Below are 22067 nucleotides of genomic sequence, written 5' to 3' on the forward strand. Positions count from 1 at the left end.
ACAGCTTGAGCTTTGGACAGCAGCTCATCATGTTCATTTAGAACCCATTTCTCATCACAGATGGCACCCCTATACATCTTGACCATGTTTGGCTCCACATACAACCGCGAGGCCGCAGTTTACATAATCAAATCGATATATCGTCACCATGAGCACCTCCACATGTGTATGAGAATTGCCCTGACACCATTCAAGCCCAGGTTTAAAATCCTGTCAATAGAAGCTAGAGCTCAATTCTCTTACATAGCAAATGGGATATAAGAGGGAAAGAAAGTGATACTCTAAAACTGTTCAATTGTTAAGATGTGTTAAGATTTATTATCTGTAAAAGTGGTTGAGACTTTTAAGTTAAGATGTAAAACAGAAAAGGGGAAATTCAAGCTTTTCCTCCCTTTACTTTGCTTCAAGAAATCTTCTCTATCTGGACCTCTTAATATTTTTGTTGAATACTCCTGCTATATAACATGAAACTCATCAAGCATAGTCATGTTAAAAAGAGAAACATTATGATTGTGTAGAAAAAACCCTCAATAATACTAACTATTTAAAACCATAAGGGAAAAAAAAATAACAAGGTGCAAAAATGTTTCACTGGAAAAAACTACATGCACTGCAGAGTGTTTAATATTGTCCATGCTCTAGCACCCATTACTCCCTTAAATCGCAGTGTTTTCTAATGGACTCAAAAGAAGTACTAGGCAGTCCTTACAGAAAATAGACAGTTTTTGGATGCTTAGAAACTGTTTTGTTTCATACATTTTCATATGCAGTGCAAATGTCTTTAGTTTCACCACGTTTCTTTTATGTTTGAATTTTTCACATAAATGCCATGCAGTTGTAATATATCAAGTATAAAATATTATATAATTATAGCATGATGTCATTATTAATATAACTTGATATTTAACCCCTGCTTTTAAACCAAGCTGTACTTTAAATATACTCAGTTTCTCTCTACAGTATCCTGTACTTTGTCATTTTTCTCTCTTCTCTCATTCATTTTATCACTTCAACCATGCAAGGCAGAAGACTGGTTATAGCCTGCTAGTCTAAGATAATATAAAGGCCAGTGCCAAATCTCGTGGATCAGGGGTTTTCAACTGGTTCTGTGCCAGGGACCACCATTCTGACTAACAAGTAATCCAAGGCCCACTATTGTCTGTGTGTGTGTGTGTGTGTGTGTGTGTGTGTGTGTGTGGGGGGGGGGTTTTACTCCTTACCTGTTAGTGGGATTTCTGGGCGTGGTGACTTCCACACAGTCTGTCTATTCGTGGTGATATAGTGGTACATAGTGACAGCCTTATATCATTCTCTGGTTCTAGCCTTGCCCTGTACTTGTTCTTTAGATATGCCAGTGTGGAAAAACCGCTCTCACAAAGGTATGTAGTTGGATAGGGTAAAAAACACCTCAATGCTTTTACTGTAAGCTCTGGAAATTCTGTCTGGCAATTTATCCAGAACTTCATAAGGGGTTGTGTATGATACATATGCCTCCGGACATCTCTATGAAATTTCAATTCCCGAAAACTATTAAGCGTCTATTTAATAAAACCTGAATAATGTGTTTTTTTAAACTCTGAGAGGCTGGTCTATTTCGCGTGCAAGATGAATGTGTACGTATATGACGCAAAACACAACGTTAGCAAAGCATAGGCCTGATAGGTGCAAAGCTAGCCTATCCTGTGTCAGTTTGAATATTTTAGATATTGTCATTAAATTCAGTTTTCCCACTAATGTGCAAATATTCTGGAAATGTTTGGAAAAATAAATTATGGAAAAAAAGTGATTTTAATAGTGAAATTATGTAGACTGTCACGGACCACATGCAATTCCGCCGCGGACCACCAGGGGGCCGCGGACCACCGGTTGAAAATCCCTGTCGTAGATATTCCACATTTCTCATTGTACAATTATATAATACAACCAGCAGGGGGCACAAATAGACAAATAATAGAGCTACACCTGCAGAAAAATAGGAAGAAAATAGCAATCAGATTCGCTGTACAATTAATCACAAGAGATGAAGAAACACCTACTGTTATTAATCAAAATAAGCAAGGTTATAATGTAAAAAGGTTTGTTGTTATATTATTTGTATATTTTGTTATATTTGTATTTATATTATAATATTGCTTACCTAGTAACAATGGGAGGTTTAACAGAAGTTAAAGGTGCAGAAGCAATATTACATGCAACATGTGAAATATTACCTGCAATACGTGCAACACCACCTGTGTGAAAATACTACCTGCAATGCGTACTTTTTTCTTCCCTTATTGTATTTATACATTGTACTGTGTATATACTGTATATTATAGTGTTTATTCTTTTATATATTTGCATTTATTATTATTATTATTATTAAAAAAAATGTCCTCTCCTGCTGTAACAAAGATATTTCCCCACTGTGGGATGAATAAAGGTATATCTTATCTTAAATCTTTCGACATTGCACAAGTGGGGTGAGGTGGGCATCAGACAGGAATCTGACCCCAATCATGCTTCATTTTATTGTTATTATTATTATTTATTAAATGCCAAAAGAACAGAAGGTATTACATACTCATGTCAAATTAACACTAATCTACAGAGAAAAAAAAGAGTAAAATTACATAAATTTCAATGCTTTCAGAGCATTAAATCCCCCCCCCCCCCCCAAGAGATTTACATACAATTTGAAGTCATTAATAAAATGGCAAAAGTTTGAACTACATTGAGCCCACTTTTTCTTATGAATATGGAATTTTCCTAATAAAATAAACAAATGTATATGTTGTTGTTCACAAAACAAATGTTTATGTTCTGTATAAATCAGCACATCAAATATACATATTTCTAACCCACATTCCATTTATTTTTTTTATTAATATAGAATTCCAGACCCCAATCATGCTGGAGTAGGACCACATAAGAGAACTAACGTCATTTTATTGGTATGAAGTCAGTCTTGATGTAAGGTAAAGTCATTTTTGGCATATAGCATTATTGTTTTTTTTTTTTTTTACAGGACTTCAGAAATGTATCCATTGTTGGTGTATGTTCTTCTTTTATTTGCAAGAAGGCTTCATGTGTAAACTTATCAAAAATGAATCTAAAAATCTAACTTCACCTAATTTTAAGTTCCCCTCTCTTTGTTTGCAATGAAGCCACGCTCACTCGCGTCACTTCCGCGTTAAGACGACCGTCTGATTCGCTACTGTTCTCTGATCAACAACAAAAACAAGCAGGTCAGCCTGGCGAGAGCTCGGTGTCGGTAAGAACAACCTGTCCTCAGTCTGATCTCAAGCTTTGCATGCATGACAGCTCACAGTACTCATTTAATTTGATTAATTAGACATAAACAACAAATAAGATTTATTTAAACAAATATTAAATCCATAAAAAAACATTGTTAACAAAAATGTGAATACTATTTTTTACATTATTTGCATTTCAATTTAACAGTGTTGATGGATTTATTTATGTGGATAGAGATTAAAGTGTTATCATGGGGTTGTACACTGTCTAACTCTCACTTCCTGCACAAACAAAACATAAACAGCTGCTCTCGCGCTCATTGGCTCGTTTCACCGTCGCGTGCTGTGAAATACTATGGTGTTTTTAAATCTAACCAAAATCATTTATACGTAGTTATGTTTATTTTTTGCAAAAATGTCATTTCCCCGCTAGTAAGCAGACTTTGGTTGTTTTTTAGTGCATGAATCACTTCGTGCATTTGGGTTAAAACAAGAGGAAAACAAAACAAAAAAGTCGTCTCTTTAAGTCTGACACTTCCGGTGATCTAAAGCAGAACACGTTCATATAAAATAACCGTATTATATGCCTTATTTAATAAAATTTTCAGCGGTTTATTTTCACTTCGTTGCAAACAGGGACAGTCGAAAACAAACGTTGTCATGGTACCGTGCCTTCAGAAATACAACAACATTTTGCCCTGCATTCCGCAGCTGTTCTTGGAGTGCGCATGCGCACTCGACATGCCGTTGGTTTAGTCTATTTAAAGGGACACTGGAGTCCCTCGGGGTCACAGCATGTGTGAAGCTGATATCGTGGTGACTCCCGAAGCATAAACACATGACCAAATGATAAAACATTACCTTTGATCACAAATTATTTATATCCAACGTAAGTAATTGTATTTCTGTTAAATACATTTTCGCTTTAGAAAATGAGCAGAATGTAATGTTTATTTTCTTCTAATACCACAGAACCAAACTAGAAAAAAGGGAGAATCAAAGGGAAACGGAAACAGAAAAATGCTTGATTTTTTTTTATGTCTAATTGCAGAAACAATCCACCTGTTTCCTCACGCCCCATGAGGCTTTGCGCGAACTTGTGGTACGACGTAAACAATCATTCGCCCAAATGTCGCTGCTCATTCCTTCATTTAACCAAAACAAGACGTGGAATCACACGCTGACAGAACGTATCAAGAAAACCACCAGCATACCCGTCCCTTCCTTAATAGAGGAATTAGAGGACGATTTAAATGAATAATTATTATTATTTTTTTATATGCGCCCAGTCGTTAAAGACACCTAATATGAAGTGGGATTGATGATGATTATTGTATAATATTATTAGTATTAGGCTAGTAGTAGATACCTGTTTTTAGCGTTTACTAGTGTTCTAAATCTTAAAGCTACAATCCAAAGAAGGAAGAAAAATAAAGAGTATCTTCTATAAAGGTAGAGACAGGTATCCCTTGCCATAGGGCAGGACATACCTGTGCTGTCACTGTTCTTTAATTCACGAATTAAGCTTCGTCTGGTTAGAAGTGCAACAACGAACAGCACATGTTGTTCCTGAGCTTTTTAATACTATTTTAATATAAACAAATCATACTGCCGTGGGCGCAGGTAAGGCAACGCTGCTACTACTTCCGGCGGAAGTTATACTCGGTTGTTTTGTGTTTTTGCGCCCCATGAAAAAGGCTGATACGTCACAGGTAGTGGATCAGAAGTGGGCGGAGTTTACCAAGTATAAATGTTGCTTTAAACAAGTTAAGTACGTTTGGCACGATACGCAAGCTTTTTTGTTATTTAAAACACATACAGCATAGTGCAAGAAACGGTTTCCCAGGACCAAGATCCTACATCACACTACATGAGTTATACAAAAATGTGTAAGCTATTTATATTTATTTTGTATCGATATCTACAACGTTTTAAATAATGTACATATATAGTATATTTGAAAACATATACCATGTTATTTGATAACACTATACACACACACACACACACACACACACACACACACACACACACACACACACACGGTATCTGATCTCACTCAAAACCTATTCATCACTATAGTTCTGAAATCCTCAAAGCAGACAAGATCCTTTAATGTCCATTAAAAGCAAATAGATACTTAGCACATTTCTCCACCTTTAGCTCAGCAGAAACTTTCTTTCCAGCGATGTCTTCCTTTTCCAAACTCAAACTCTGTGATAGATTGAGCGGATTAATAATAATAATAATAATAATAATAATAATAATAATAATAATACTATTATATTACATAAAACATAAGCATTTATCTTTTTTTCTTGATATTTATTTTAATCTATTACTTTTAACTGATACATTAAATGTATTTAACACTTATAAATCCTAAACATAAATACATCTCAGTACTATTTTATAAGTTTAAAATTGTTTTATTAATATTATATCTGTCCTGATGTAGATATGTTTCATATTTTGTATTTTGTAGTTCTTATTTATTATTTTATTTTTTTATGCACATGACTAAAACTGTTCCATCAATGCTTTAGCAGCATTAAAGATTCGCTTAAAATATGTTAAAATAAATGTATCATATTGGATAATAAATGGGTTTTCTTTCTCAGCATAACACAGATATAATTCAATTGTGCAAACATCTTTTATTTACATCTACTTTACAGTGCTGTTGAATTCTCAAATCTGATTTGCTACAACCAGAAAGCTTTTATATATATATATATATATATATATATATATATATATATATATATATATATATATATATATATATATATATAAAACAGCAGCAGAAAGTCATAGCACAAAGCTGGAATCACATGTTTGTGTTAATACAGTTGTTCTAAAAATGTTTTTTAAAGTTCAGTCACTTTCATTCACCTCATAATAAAGCTTCAATTTATTTGCACTATAATTTAGTCGCCACACTTCTTAATTTCACAGTGTATTATACCCATGCATGTATGTGCATTTGCTTTACTATTTCTGGTTCACCCATACTGACCTTTGCTCCTGTAAAGTGTACTAAAATACACTCCCTCTCCAAATGTCAAGCTACTGGCCAGGAAACAAATCACAACCTACTAAAATATATACATTTATAAATGTTATTTTATAAATATATAAATGTTTGTGGTCTTTTTTTTAACATGCATAGGTGAAGAGACGAAAGGAAACATTGAGATGGACATGAAGTATGAAATGGGACGTTCTCTGGTTCAGGTCATCATTGAGAAGTACAATTCGGACAACTACCCCTACTGCCGTGGACCTGGTGCTGGTGTGGTAATCCACAAAAGTTATCAGGGTTCTCCTGTCAAAGGTTAAATATTTAAGATCCAACATGATCTCACGTTTTAAATAATTTTAATTTATTGCCAATCAATAACTAGATTATTCTTTTTATCACTTTCATCATACATTTTAAGGTTACGTGTTGAAACCCATTAATGCAATGTTCATAATTATAATATTTATTAAATTACAATCACTTATTTGCTGTTAGCAAAAGCCCTAACCTGGTGGAATATTTACAGTATCTGGTGGAGAAACTAAAACAAAAAGACCAAATGGACACACAAATATAATAATAATATAAACTTTTATTAATAAATAATATAAATATGAATTGTAACATAATTACAACTGTTCTGTTTGCCATGTTTGGAAATAGACTATTATAAAAAGCAAAAGAGAAATGACGATTATATCAGTGATTCCACTGATGACAAGCTAATGATATTTTGTGGAAGAACATAATCTCACATTAATTAACTATGCATTTTGCTGCTACTTTGAATCCAAGCTTATTAAAACTTAGTGAACATTTTTATTTCTTAGATAAATTTTAATGCTATTGCAAAGAAGTTGTTTTAAAATTTACTGTTGAACTCTCTGTCAGATCATCTAAATCTGCCCAGTGTGCTGGTTCTGGAAAGCTGTGGAATAAGTCAAGCTGGAGATGAACAGGAAGTGGCAACATTCTGTGCTCATGTGGTGGAGTTAGACCTGTCTTACAACCAGTTCAGAGACTGGGGAGAGGTGAGGGCAGTCAGTGTATGCATGGCTGATCATCAAAAATTAATTCACGCTGCAATATGATGAAGACTAAAGTGACCCTCTGGAAATGATCAGGTTGTTGCAAGGGCAAATGTGACCACTAGGGGGAGCTCAGACTGTGGCCTGTCGGTGCTCTAAGATCACATTTATTTGAAAGGAACACAAAGCCTGGTTTGCTGATGGATCACTTAGACATGGCTTTCTAATATTATCACTAACTTCAAATAAGTTTCAAATAAACTGATTCAAAATAGTTTTTTTTCAACACTTGATGTATTAGTGCTGATAATTCACAAACTCTTTCCATCTTCCCATTTGAACAGCTAGACCTGTTTTTTTTTGCCATTTGGTAGCTGGTCAGGTGAAGCTGGACAGTTTTATCTCATGGCTGCATTAAGAAATGCTTCAAATGATCTATTGGAACATGATACATATAAATAATTAAGCAAGCAAAAAAATAAATAAATGATTAAATAAAATATGCTGCAGATTAATGATAGTGGAAGCCATAATATTTGTTAAAATATTATTGTTACAACTACAAATATTCATGCAGCAGTACACTGGCAATAAACTTAACTTCTATTAGATTAGAATTTTTCCCCCCCCGATGCCTACTGTCTCATATTCTTTGTATAATTCACTGTCTCTTAGGTTTGTGTCACATTTTATACCAGATGACTTCTTTAGTTCTCATATTCTATTCCAAATTTTTGTGAGGTTTAAAACCTCATAGGCCTAATCTACACCTCTGCACAGGGTTACCTAGAACATTGATTTGAGCATGTGTATAACCTGATTGTATATCTGTATATATATATATATATATATATATATATATATATATATATATATATATATATATATATATATATATATATATATATATACTGTATGTAAATATTGACATATTTTTGAAATCATGTCTGCAGCTTTTGCAAAAAATTTACAGCAAATGCTATAAAACATATACTGGTTGGGTCTAAATGAATATGTGTCTTAAGTGGAGCTTGTGGTTACACTGTTACACTGTCCACTGCAACAGGAACGTGAATTACTCCAAGACAAAAGGCACAAGTGGAATGTGCACAATAATTGAGAGGCTTTTGTTCAGAAACCTTAATTGTGACTTTCTTGTTATTGATGTGTTTTCCTTTATAGATAAGTAAGATTTTGGCTAACATCCCTCAATTGGACTTTCTCAATCTGAGCAATAATCCTTTGAAGGATTCCAGCCTTGATCCTGGGGGTGCTGAAGCCTTCTCAGGCCTCCGTCGTCTTGTCCTTAACAACACACGCATTTCCTGGGACATGGTGCACATGCTTACACAAAATATCCCTGAGTAAGTGTGCAAGTCAAGTGTGTGCTAAAAAATCTATAGAGATCTGTATGTTTATTCGGCAGCCCTCTGTCCTATATCCATCCTGGTTTATTTGTATGTGTCTGTGTGTGTGTATATGTCTGTATTGCTGACTTGAAGAGCTCTCGGGGAGCAATCTACAAAATCTGCATCTGTGTGTGTGTGTGTGTGTGTGTGTGTGTGTGTGTGTGTGTGTGTGTGTGTGTAGATATATGCATTGATTTTATTAACATGTTGAAATGGTATGTTCCCATTCCTAAATGTGTCTGAGTTAGGTGAATTCTGTCTGCGAGAGTCATTAATGTCTCTGTTTCAGACGAGTGTACAAGCGTATGTATGTGTGTGTAGATGTGTAAGAAAAACCCTGTGTTTCCTGTTTGCATTTAAACCACATGTCTCTGCTGCAGACTGGAGGATCTCTTTCTGTGCTTGAATGAGTACAAGTGTGTGAATTTGTCACGGGTCCCCTGCTCATCGCTGCAACTGCTGCACATCACTGATAATCTACTACAGGACTGGAGCGAGGTGCGCAAGCTGGGCCTCCTGTACCCGCGTCTGACATCACTCATCCTCGCTAATAACTCTCTCTCCTCCATTAAAGAGTCTGAGGACTCACTGCAGTCCCTCTTCCCTAACCTGCACAGTATCAACCTGCACAATTCAGGTTAGTTAAGCAGCTTCATGACACAGCAACGGATTGAAAATGCTTTTCATTCTACAGAAATGCATAATATTGTATTGTATTTGCTACATTACTTTTACTATAGACAGAGATTTGTATGGAAGATGCTCCACATAAGAATATATATATATATATATATATATATATATATATATATATATATATATATATATATATATATATATATATATATATATATATATATATATATATATATATAATAAGGTGAAATCACCTTAAACAGTGAAGTTTTCAGTCAGATGGCATTTATGTTTAAATAAATACCATCTTGTATACATTGTACACTTGTATATATTGTATAAATATATGGCACAAGTGGTATTATAAATTAAATGAAGAGCTCAATCAAATTTGTTTTATCAATGCATACAATGTAACTACTGTATAAAATAAATAGTGCCAGTTATTCATAAACAACAATTCTTGCCAAGTTCATGGTGGCAAGTTGCTGTGCTATTAGAATAATATAACCATCATGGTTGTGCTTATATAGGAAGTTATCATTTATAGTTATAGCTCTAATAGCATACTGTTTATGGTTATTATAGTTATAATAGTAAATAACTATTTTTCAGGTCAGGCTGCATCACAACACCCTTTTAATATTTTTTTTTTTTAATAACGGCACAGCTCAACGTGTTCTACTCTTGATATATATTTATTCCAATATGTCATCCCAAAATCTTTAACCGAATTATTAACATAATGACTATCTGTAAACATAACAAAAGGCCCTTGTCATTCCTATAGAGCTTATCTGGTATTCTAACTAATGAATGGCATCATACAGGGACAATAATCAGATTTTTGTTTTAGATTTGCAAAAGTCAGTGATTTATTTAATTATTTAACATCTGTTCTAGGGTAAAAACAAACAAACAAACAGCGTTTTTGATAAATGTTTGGTTGTCGAAATGTAACTAAGGACAGTAAGCTTCATGATGTATTGTTACATGATGTACAGTTTCAATTATGGGTAATTTAAGTAGAGTTTTGATAATCAATTTGTTTTTATATTTATAATACAATAGATGGATTGAAAAGTTTTGGTAATTGACGTTTTTCCTTCTTTGGTTTTAGGTCTGAATTGCTGGGAAGACATTGAAAAACTCAATTACTTCCCAAAACTTCAGGAAGTGCGTCTAATGGGAATCCCGTTACTGCAGACATACACCGAGAAAGAGAAGCGATACCTTGCAATAGCATAGTGTGTACATGCTTATACACATGCTCTCATACACAATAACATATTTACTTACATTAGATTCTCTATAATCTCATTCTGATATATACTCTCTCTCTTTCTCTTTATATATATATATATATATATATATATATATATGTGTGTGTGTGTGTGTGTGTGTGTGTGTGTGTGTGTGTGTCTCCTGTGGATTATAGTTTGCCTTCTGTGAATGTTCTGAATGGAAGTGTGGTGACAGACGAGGAAAGAAAGGATGCTGAACGTTTCTATATCCGCTATCACCTGGACTGTCCTGAGGATGAGTTGCCACAAAGGTACATTACTTTCTCTTTCTCTTTTTCTCTTACTCTAAATATAAAATATGTCCTGTGGTAGACAAGCTTAAACAGTTAGTTTTACCTCTTAACAGTTTGTTGGGTTGTTAAATAAATGTCTCTTTTGAGAGGAAGTAATCTTTTTGACTAATCTGTTGCGTGCATCATCCAAGCTTAGGTAAAGGCTTTTGAATGCGATGCGTGCAAATACATTTGCAGATAAATTGAGAACATGATTGGCCATAAATGTGACGGCTCCACTCTCGAATAGCTGAAGTGCAGCTGGATCAGTTGCTATCAGTTATCCACATCTCTTCGAAATATAAAGCTTTAAGAGCTATTGTTCAGCACAGCTCTCTGTGTGTGCACTGATCCATTCAAAGCAGGCCTGAGATCAGTAACACAAGCATAATGTAGACACACAAATACAATATCGTTTACCACTTTGTTCACTTGTTCACGTTAACTGCAATTCACTTCTTTTTGTTCCTTGTCATCTCCTTAACAACTACTAGTCTGGTGCACACGTCAGCTTGGTGATGTCTTGTGCGTGCTCATCCCTCATATTTCCTTTCTGCATCCCTTCTGTCTTTTTCACCTGTCTCTTTATTTTTGGAGGGTATTTTCTGGTGCCCAGCACAAGTCAGAAGACGAGGGATCCCCCACATTATTTATCCCTCCGTGTTGTGCTTAACCTGGGAGAGGACGTTTCTCTGGCTTGCTCTCCTGTAGAGGAGGCTAACCTTTGAGAGACAATGCATCCAGTCTCTGCTTCCTCAAAGACGCCTTTGTGCCAGAATACTCTTGCCAGGAAACTGATATACAAGGTGGCAGCTTGATTCTTTTTTTTTTTTCTCTATATCCTCCTGTCCACCTTTCCTTCTTCTTGAGTCTTTTCTAAGGTTTTAAGGGGACTGAAATAGCAGGTGGCATGTGAAGTAGTGAATCTCTCTCTCTCTCTCTCTCTCTCGCTCTCTCTCTCTCTCAGTTCTTTTTTTTATTGTTCTCTCACATAATGAATTGAGGAAGATGTGTAAATATTCTGACACAGGGACTCCTGTAGTGAAAGGTACAGGGAGGAGGGATATGGAATTGTGAATGGCCTTAAGTGCTAAGGAAAGATCTAGATGAAGAAAAAGTGTACTTTCATAATAAAAAAAGTGCATTTTTATAGAAACCAAGCAAAGGTCATGTAAATCTTAGCATCTTATAGTTAAACTGCTACCTTGCTGTAATTAGCACATCTTCTCAAGGGCTGTGTTTTGTCTTAGTCTAGTGAGTTACATTTCTTGTGACATTCAACACAGAAAATAGATTGATTGGCCTTCATCTCTCTTTCTCTGACATTCTCTCTTTTCCATCCCACAGCATGGAAAGATTCCATGGGGAATGAAGTTCAAACTTTAAAAACAAAAGGGCAAGGGAATGGCAGATGCTAAGTGGGTAGAACTGGTAAAAACACTAGGAGTGAGTTTAGGTTGCCTCTTACTGTTTCAGATACCTTGCCCTTACTAGTAGTAATCGGTCCTCCTGATAATAGAGTGAAAACCAGAAAGAGAGAGTGTGTGATGTTCAAAGACCAGTAACTGACCTTTAATATAGCCACACCCTGGCTAAAAAAGAACCATTATGTGTTTTACCTAAAACATGAGAAACAAACCAGCAGGTACAGAGTCAAATTTAAACCAGTGACTCTTTAAAACTCCTTTACTTTTGCTTAGCTCTGTAGGGTTTGATTTCATGCTGTAAAAATAACTGTTTAGGAAATGAAGAAAACTTGAAAGGTTCTGTAACCTCAGCCTTTGCCATGGTTGCTTAGACAAAATCTGGGCCGGTATAACCATGGCTATGTTATCTCTGAGAACTTGAAGGGATATAGCAAGTGGTGTGCTGGCTCAAGTAATTGTAAACCTTTACTGTTCAGTCATATGCATTGGTTGCACAGATCAGGCCCTTACCCTATAGATTTCTCAAGCAGAGTAATTTAGTTACACCCTGAAATAAGAAGTAAAAGTAGTAATGGAGAGGCAATTTGATATATGACCTGCCAGACCTATTGCCCACAGCCTTTGTGCTAACAAAAAAAGAGATTTTGTTAAGAATGATGGAAATGTTTCAAGAGAGGACCTGTTTTTGTCAGCACAGTAAATGCTGATTGCCTGATAGAGGTGGGGGAAAAGCTAAAGAGTGACTAAATGAAGTTAATGAGAATAAAGATAAAGGGTTCCACATGTCCACCAGCCTTTGAGAACCCAAAACCTCAGCAGTGGAAATAAATATCACAGCTAGATTTGTGAAGAGAAACAGAAGAGCGGTTGGATGAAAGATGGACGAGGTGGCAAAACAAGAAAGGAATGAGGGGAGGTGAATATGATGGAAATGAAAGAGGTTTCAAAGCTTTATGTCAACCAAGTAACTATAGCTGTGCAAAGGCAAGCAACCGAGATAAGGAAAAAAAATTGGCTAGAAGAGAAAAAGAGAATGATCAAAGCACTTTTTATCAAGTGATTCTGAATAAAAAGGGAATTTTGTAGTTATTAATCAAAGTGTCTGTACAAACATTTGCTTGTAAATATATTACACAATCACATCAACACACACTTTCCCAAATCTTTATTTCCAAACTTGTGATTCATTCTTTAATGCCATGAATTGTCCAACTTGAATACCCTGGAGTTTGCACAGATTCTGCCCAGTACTCATTTTTTAGTGGGATTAGTTCCCACTAGAATCTGGTTCCTCATAAGATTCATTCCTCATGTCCTTTGTAGGCTGTCTTCTCTTGCTACTGTCACCTAGGGCTTGTTGAGACTGTAGATCTAAATCTAAATCCAGATTGCTGAAGAGATGATTTGTGTGTATTGTTAAATGTAATTCATGAGCGTGTGCGCATAAAGCTTTGGCACGGACATGAAGATCATAATGTAAATAATATTCCTTGTATAACATTTTTCAGGAATCGCATTGAGTTGATTTTTAACCCTTTAAACCTTTTTAACCTATCCATATGACACAAGTTGCATTTTAAACCAGTGGGACACAGGTAGTCCACTATGACAATCTTGCTGAAAGCCATCCCCATCATTTGGGTCATTGTTGAGTCCTTATTAAAGGAGTCTATGTCTCTTTTCCTTTCTGTAAGTTGAATCGCTTACAGTATTTCAGTACGTACAGTAGACTCACTGTATATCTCCTACTATGAACCTGCTTTACTTTCCACCAACTATTGTCCAGTCTCATCTCAGGGACCGATCAGAGAATAGTGCGCTGATGGAATTCAGGTCGGATGTGTTATCACCACCAATGTGATTTCGCTTGCATTTAAGAGAGCTTAGCTCAGGCTAAATGAGACCTTTGAGTGAGTCTTGCTTTTTCCCTAGACAGAGTGGCACTTTGTATGGATGGAGTGGTATTCCCTTGGTGAAGGTTCGGAGCCGCAGGCACCTACCCACGCTCAGTCTCAGCTTTGTGGGGACACTATTCTTGGCAGTCTGGGAGTGAAATTACTTTGATTGGCATAGCTGGTACTGTAGCACTTTAAAGCAAAAAGAGCCCCCCTCACTAACCCCCCTTCCTAGATTTTTTGAATCATTCCTGCCTGATGTCCTCTTATCTTTCCCACAAACCCAGTAACTTGGAGAGCGGGGTTACGGCAAACTTTCTCATGTCAAGAGAACACATTGTCCTTTGCAAAGCAGTTAAACCAATAGACTAAAAGTAATACACACCAACATAAATACGCTCAAATATATTACAACATTTTTGTTTTTTTAACCTAATCCAGTAATTTTTTAATGCTTACTTCTTGTGTTTGGCATGAATCTTTAATATTTTACCATGTATTCTTTCATGTCTTTTCATCTGGATCAGGTCTTTTTTTATACACACTCTGTAGTCACAGCTAGAAAACGAAATGGCCATGACCGACGAGACCAGATGATTAAAATTCTATTAATACATGGCTTATTTTAACTATAGACTCTTCAGTTACCCCTTTTATATGAACACTGGGCTGACTTGGGAATAGTCCCTGGATGAGACCTTCTTGATGGCAAAACCTGTTTATTATTAAATATATGAGTCATGATTTTATCAATCTGACACTGCAAGGCCCTCAATCACACTACAGAACGTTCTAATGAGCCACCTTATTATTTTAGCATGGATAGTGCAAATGGTAACAATCCTTCCAACAACAGTAGATTTTTCTTAGAAAAAGAGTATTTTACACAATTTTTTGAAAGAGAATGTTTTTATATGACATCTTGTATTCATGTTTTATGACCGTGTTTGCCAATACTTCACCGTGCCTTCAGGTTTACCACCTAATATTTGATTTTGAAACTTGACATTCACAAAAATACACAAAACGGTGGCAGTCTGGCAACTGTACACATTTCTATAGCATGTCTTCTCATGCTATAGTTAAGATTTCCCTTCATCACAATTAAGGGGACAAACAACCAGTTCCAGCACGACCAGAGCATGATCATGTCTTTGTGGGCCAGCAGGTCCATTTAGACAAGGTTTGCCCAGAGTTGGAGAAAGAGAACTCAAGTGGCCTGCACAGAGCTCTAAGATGAACATGTTGTTATAAACTTGAACACAGACTACACCCCAGGCCACCTCACGCATGTCTAAAGTCACTAATGATCTTATTACTAAAAAATATAGTGGGATGGAATAAAATGTTCAAAAAGCAGATACATTTGTTATTCGAATCATAATACTTTTATTACTCTTGTGAGAGCAAATGTAGCTCAGCACTTTTCCTAAATAGTTTCTCGTACAGTAAAACCCCGTTGTACGAGCATAATTCGTTCCACCGGTAACGCGTTACTGGTTTTACACTTTTTACAGTAACTAATACTGTAACGCGTTACTTTAAAAAATAAAGTAACTTCGTTACCATTACCGTATGGTGCGTTACCCATTACTTTTATAAATGAATTAATTTCGGCTGAAGTGTAGACTACAGTCTAACCTGCTTACAGCAGCGTCGCATTGTAGGATTGGTGAATGAACCATTGTAAACGCGAAGAAGACGCATTGTAGGATTGGTGGATTACCCTCTGTATACGCGAAGAAGACACGCTGTGGGCGTGTCTCCGTTTATTCAGGTCTGTGCGGCAGTAATGGCGAGTCGAGGCGAGAGCAAGACGAGTTTCTCAAAGTGGAAATATGCTCATTATTTCACTTTAGTTGAGTATAAAGACAAAAACTTTTAAGTCAAATGTAAGCTGTGTCTTTCTGGTTCGAAGCTCATATCTACTGCGATAAACAGCAACTCCAATCTGTTGAAGCTCCTCCAGGACCTCCATGCCTGAGGAGCTAGTAGCTAGAAGCTAACCCGGTGTTCTGTTCTACATTGTTGATAGTTTTCATACTTAAGCTGTGAAAGGAACATTTTAAGGCTCAACACAACAGCAGAAGCCACTTTAGTTTTTGATTGTGAATATATTATTCAGCTTGTTTTGTTATTTATTTCAGAAATTCTTGTGATATATTCAGTTTGTGCTGGTCTGACTTCAATAAAATAGTGTTTAAAAATGACTTTGTGTTTAAGTCAGTTTTGTGTTTGTATAGATCATAACGCATAAAAGGGCATTAATGGGAACATTAAAGAAGGTTCTTTAAAAAAGTAACAAAGTTACTTTTAACAGTAACGCATTACTTTTTGGTGTAAATAATCAACAAAGTAACGGAGTTACTTTTTGAATGAAGTAACGAGTAACTGTAACTAGTTACTACTTTTTAGTAACGAGCACAACACTGCACTTACTCATGTGGTAGTGGTTGATTGCGTGTGAGACGCGCACCACGCTCGTAAACTTTACTTTCCATGGTCATTCTATTTACTTTCGTTTTCACAGCACCATCACTGATTTTATTGGGAGAAATTCTTCAAGATTTCTAGTGAAATAAAAATATAAAACAAAAAAAAGTTATGTTTTTGCTGCACTGAACAACGAGAGCGACCGAGTTTGCTCGTATCGCCGTTTGCTCGTACTATAGGTTGTTTTTACAACAAGGTTTTACTGTACAGTACTACTAGTAAAGTATCTTAATCAAGTTTTTCCTGTTTCTTTTGTTTCTTACAGGTTTCACAATCTTGTGGCCTGTTATGGGCGCCTAGAACCACTGGCAAACATATATTTACGCTCACGTAGCTGTGTCCAGATTGAACTGCACTTTGGGGAAAGCATCAAGCAGCTGGAGCTTCAGCTAAAGCAGACTGTGGCTGACCTAAAGAAGCAGCTCAGGCATGTGGTGCATCTGCCAGTCAAGAAGATGCGCGTCTTCTTCATTGCCAGGGAAAAGGGTTTCATATTAGAACCTCAAGAGCTTAAGTATGGAAGCCGAGCCCTCCATTCCTATAGCATACAGGATGGAGATGAGATCCTGGTAGTATCAAAGAATTAATGAATAAAAAGTTATAAAAACAAAGACTGAATGGACCAGTTAATATGGAAGCAAACAAAGATCTCCCAATTGAAGTCAAAGAGATAAAAGGGATATGTGCACTTTCAAGATGACCATTTATTAGGTTAAACCGGGGAGATCTAATGCTGTTCAGCAGAAGTATTTGTTTCCAAAAAGACTGTGAATTGTGGGGTAAGCTTTTCTTTCTTCACTAATAATTTAATAGAAAAGGGTCAGTGTGTGTTTTTCTTTTTTAAGATAAAGATTTTAAAGGTTCCAATTCATTCCGTTGATAGTTTATTTTGCTATGCATATAATTTGTGTATTTTATATATTTCATGTATATAGAATTCACAAATCTCCCGTATTAAACAAACCCATTTTTTAAATTCAGATACAGCTAATAATAATTGCATAGTAATATTGAATTAGTGAGTCTGATCTGATTTACCTGTGCTACAATTTCCCCTTTATTTTCATTAAATTTTCCTTCATTTTTTGCAACAAGTGTAAATAAGGAGGAAATGTTGCCTTAGCTTTTCCTAGAGGCTAGCACCGCTTGACGAATGAATCATGACTGGCCTAGTCAAAGAAGTGTTCCTAGGCTGTGGTAACACCATCTCAGTCAAACAGCAGGATGGATTTCTTCCTGCTTAGATTACAACAGGGTCACCCACTATATTAAAACTCTCTGGGTTTATGTGTCTATTCACATGCAGTTCACATCCTCATGCCTAGCTTCCGTTCTTGAGACCACTTAATGTTTGCAATGGGGTGGAACTCAGCTTCGCATCACATGGGAATTTGCATGGGCAAATAATATAAAGGTTTTTTTTTTAATATAATTCTATTTATGCAAAAATCTGTGTGATTTGTTGGTTTTCTCGGTCAGTTTTTTTCTGTTTGATTTTGGTGCACAAGACTTAATATGCCCATAAGACTTGATAGTTGTATGTATCATGTATCATGAGTAAAATTGCTGTAATTTGGCATTCAGTCATTTGGCAGTTTTATTTAATGTGCTATTCAAATAGATTATTTATCAAGATTTTTTTACTTAATCAAAATATCCACAGTATATTGAGGCTGGAGGAGGAGTATGGTAAGTCACATACTGAGGAAACAAAGAGTTTATCCAAAAGGTGCTTCTTATTGGTGTGGTGTGATTTGTAACACAGATTTTTTTAAAACTAAATGATTTAAAAAAATTATAATAAGAAAAAAGATTTATCTTTTTCATATCTGTTTTCTTAGTGTATGCTTTTTGTTGTTATACAGAAAAAGAATCAGGCTTTATAATAAATTGAATTGGTTTAAGAAATCTTTATACATGCATTCAAACCAAGTCATGTGATGATACTCAAGGGAATTTCACTTGTTTGTAAGAACATTTATAACATGTATCAGTGGACAGTACATCATTAATGACAATAAATTCATCTGCCAAGTCTGTTTAAATAAAATCATGCCAGCCTTTCTATTTTACGTTTCAATGAAAAAAGTGACTCAAATCCTGAATTGGCTGAACTAATGGTGCTGTATGAATAAGATACATATGCTGTTCCTTGAAGAGGGATACATATGCTATCCACACTGTTACATGCATTGTTCTTATTCTAGCATTGTTTGTCTCATTGATAAATCACTGTTGCTATATTACGTCCTAATGTGTTTTTTTTCTTGTGTTTTGTTTTTATCTCATTACATTAGTGTTGCATTTTACTGTTGCCTCATCAATGTGTGACGCATGTCCTACCACTGCTATTTCATTTCCATCTCAAATCATGTTTCCCTAATCTTTTGATCAAGTGAGTCAGCCTTGTCATGCAGTTTGGTAGCTCATTATGCCAATCTTTTTGCTTTATTTACATCTTTTAACCAAGCCTTTTTGACATCTTTTTGATGTTTAGCTGTTGTAAAGGGATTAATAGCTGATGTGTTACTGACAGGAGTTTTTGGTCTGTAATCATTGTTGTTCAGTGTGTGGAAAAAGGGTTGTCACAAATATATTATATAATCAACTGCAATGTCCATGGATTTTTGTGCTTTTGTTTTTTATTCATGTTCAATAACAGTTGATGAATGCTTAAATTGATTTTCTGCAGAGATGCAAACAAACAAAAACAATGCAGCAAGCTCTGATTGGTGAAGTCTGATGTTAATTCATTGGTTAAAATTAAATTTTTACATTTGGATGGAGGCACAACTAAAATGCAGAGTGGATTAAAGCATTTCTTATTATTCATCATCACACGAGTTTGCTAATTCCTTAATTGCTGCATGCAGTTTGTATTTAAAACTGGGTCAAAAACAGCCACCATCTCACGGACAAACTAAAGAATCCCAAATTTATTCTGTAAGAAGACTTCTTAAGGAAGACAGCATAAATACAAAATATATCCAAGAAATGTAGATGTCATATTAGCTGATAACTAATGAAAGCGGCTAATTACTCATGTCAGCACCTGTCCCACATCAATCAGGGCAATAATCGCTTGATAGTCACTCAGTGCAAGTCCATTTAGAGATATGGCCCTGCCCAAAAAAAATCAGATGTAACTAATTAAATTTTTAACTGATGTTTTAAAAGTTATAGATACACAAATTGCAGGAAATGTATATTAAAAAGATACAGTGCACACATGCACTTTTGATAATTTGACTGAGTGATTTATTTAATTGATTTAAGTGCTGAAAACTACAGCAAAACAGTGCAACATTGGGCCGGTCAGTCTTAAGATAAATTTACTGCAAAAGTCAGATAAGTTATTATGGCCGTTTTGCTAAATTGTGTACTTTAATTGGATAAGTTATTAACAAATTACAGTATATTACCTTATAACGACCACCATTCTTTAAGACTCCTGGGTACGCTAGGCCATGACTCGACTTTTCAAATTATGATGGTGTCATCGTAAAGTGCCTCCATCGTAAATCAGGGAAATATCTGTACAGCAATTGATTTTTTACCAGATAATGTTAAAGGTGTATCTTTCTTATTCTCTTAAATATTGGCCTAGTAAATTGTCCAAATTTCCAAATAAATCAGTCCTTCATAAATACTAACCATATATTGTTGGGAGGTTCCTTTTTTTCCTTACTTGAGCTGTCAGAGATTCTTACACTTACAAAATTCAATGGGTATAAAAAGTCGCAGAAATTCTTCAAAAATTCAATGGGTATGAACTTAGCAACTTCATGACTATTTAGTACAGCATCAGCATGTCAATATATATAGTGTTATTTATGTCTGTACTTTAAGAGTCACTAACAGCTGGAACCAAATTCCTTGTGTGTGTCAACACACTTGGCCAATAAACCTGATTCTAGTTGTGATTCTGATATCTCAGCAGTTAAGCATGCAGGTTATTTCTCAACCATGCAGGTGGTTTTAGCTGTGGCATTTTAGAGTCTATCCACAACAAAACGCTTACCCCAGAGTGCAGGTAAACTCTATCCAACTGGATCCTGTCCAGTACTTCAGCATGTCTGTTACCTGGATCACTACAACAACTTGGCTGAAAAAAATAATCAAGTTTAATTGGTGTCACTAAGCCAAGAGGTGCTAAGAAGGGCTGGACTATCCCTGTCACGCCTACAGGTGAGAGTCGCACGTGCTAAATTTGGCAAAGCTCACACACACCATTCATTCTCCTGGATTAAAAACTCACATCCGTAGTGGGTTCACTATCAGGCAGCAAAAGCTTTCCTGAGTAAAGTAGCAGTCAGAGTTCACCATCAGCTTGGCAACACCAAATAACATGGTGAACTGCCCGGATATCAAGTGTAAGAGTCAGACAAACGGTTACCAGGCCATGAAAGCAGGGGCTGATCTCAAAAGAAAGGTCACAGAGGAGGTGGCTGTGAGAGTTGGTGTGTTTTGGAACGGTGGGGGCTTTAAGAAAGCTTTTCATGCCGTGCCCTGTACCAGGAGTGAACATGTTCTGGCTAGGTTGCTAGTAGCCTGATCCACCCTCTGCACCACAAAGCTGGGGAAGGACAAGGAGGGCTGAAGGAGGCTTATTGTGTGGCCAGGAGAGGGAGTAATTTTTGGGGAGGTTTAGGTTACCTGAAAGAAGCTTGACATTGTGGTCAAAAAGGAAAGAAGAAAGAACCAACAACTAAGCAAGAGATGGATAGGGAAGACTGATGGGCCAGGACTTTTACTCCTTCCAAGCTCAAGCCTGGAAGACTTACCAGTACACAGCATTGGTTATCCTGAGAACTTCATTTTCCCATGGAAATGTTTACAAGTTCTTTGCATTTCTTTATAGTGCTTATTGACAGTGTGCTAAACTTCAGAATCTTTAGAAACTGCTTCATTTGGTTGACAGGTAGTTAGTAACACTAATGACTAGTAGTTGCATTTTATCAAACATTTGACTCTGATACCCAAACAGTGGTGTTGGAGCTTATCACCAAGCATGACACAGTCTCTCCTTTGTGAGACAGAAACTGGTTCAGATGACACAGAGCCATCTCGGATGAGCTGACCTATTGCACAATCACCAACCAAATGTTCTGAAAAGGGAATCAAAAGAATGGGTGGAAGATGGAGAGAAAAGACATGGGATGATATGTCTTATTAGCAAACTCATTACATCATAAGGAAGACAAGATAGTGAAAAGATAGAAATCACAGTCTTTCTCTCTCGTGCCCTTTCTTCTTCCCTTACCACTGTTTATACTGTTGGGCTAGGATAGAATGAGTGCAGAGTTGTACCGTCTCACATTGAACTCTTTATCATCTTTTCT

General features: G+C 35.9%; 1 protein-coding gene across 2 annotated transcripts; it reads left to right on the forward strand.

The window, feature by feature from the left end:
• Nucleotides 1–6408: 6408 nt before the first annotated feature.
• Nucleotides 6409–18157, forward strand: tbcelb (tubulin folding cofactor E-like b; the record flags this gene model as incomplete). 2 transcript variants are annotated; one of them, XM_083531939.1, is made up of 7 exons in its annotated part: nt 6435–6573; nt 7153–7292; nt 8472–8653; nt 9079–9335; nt 10455–10581; nt 10773–10889; nt 16991–18157. In XM_083531939.1, 7 exons carry the CDS (start codon nt 6435–6437, stop codon nt 17310–17312), a joined length of 1284 nt encoding a protein of 427 aa, XP_083388065.1. In that variant the 3' UTR covers nt 17313–18157. The 2 variants fall into 2 exon arrangements, with proteins under 2 accessions (XP_083388066.1, XP_083388065.1); XM_083531940.1 differs by lacking the exon at nt 7153–7292 and having other exon boundaries at nt 6409–6531.
• Nucleotides 18158–22067: the final 3910 nt, after the last annotated feature.

Source organism: Silurus aristotelis (assembly GCF_946808225.1).
Source record: "Silurus aristotelis genome assembly, chromosome: 26".
In the NCBI taxonomy this organism is placed as follows: Eukaryota; Metazoa; Chordata; class Actinopteri; order Siluriformes; family Siluridae; genus Silurus; species Silurus aristotelis.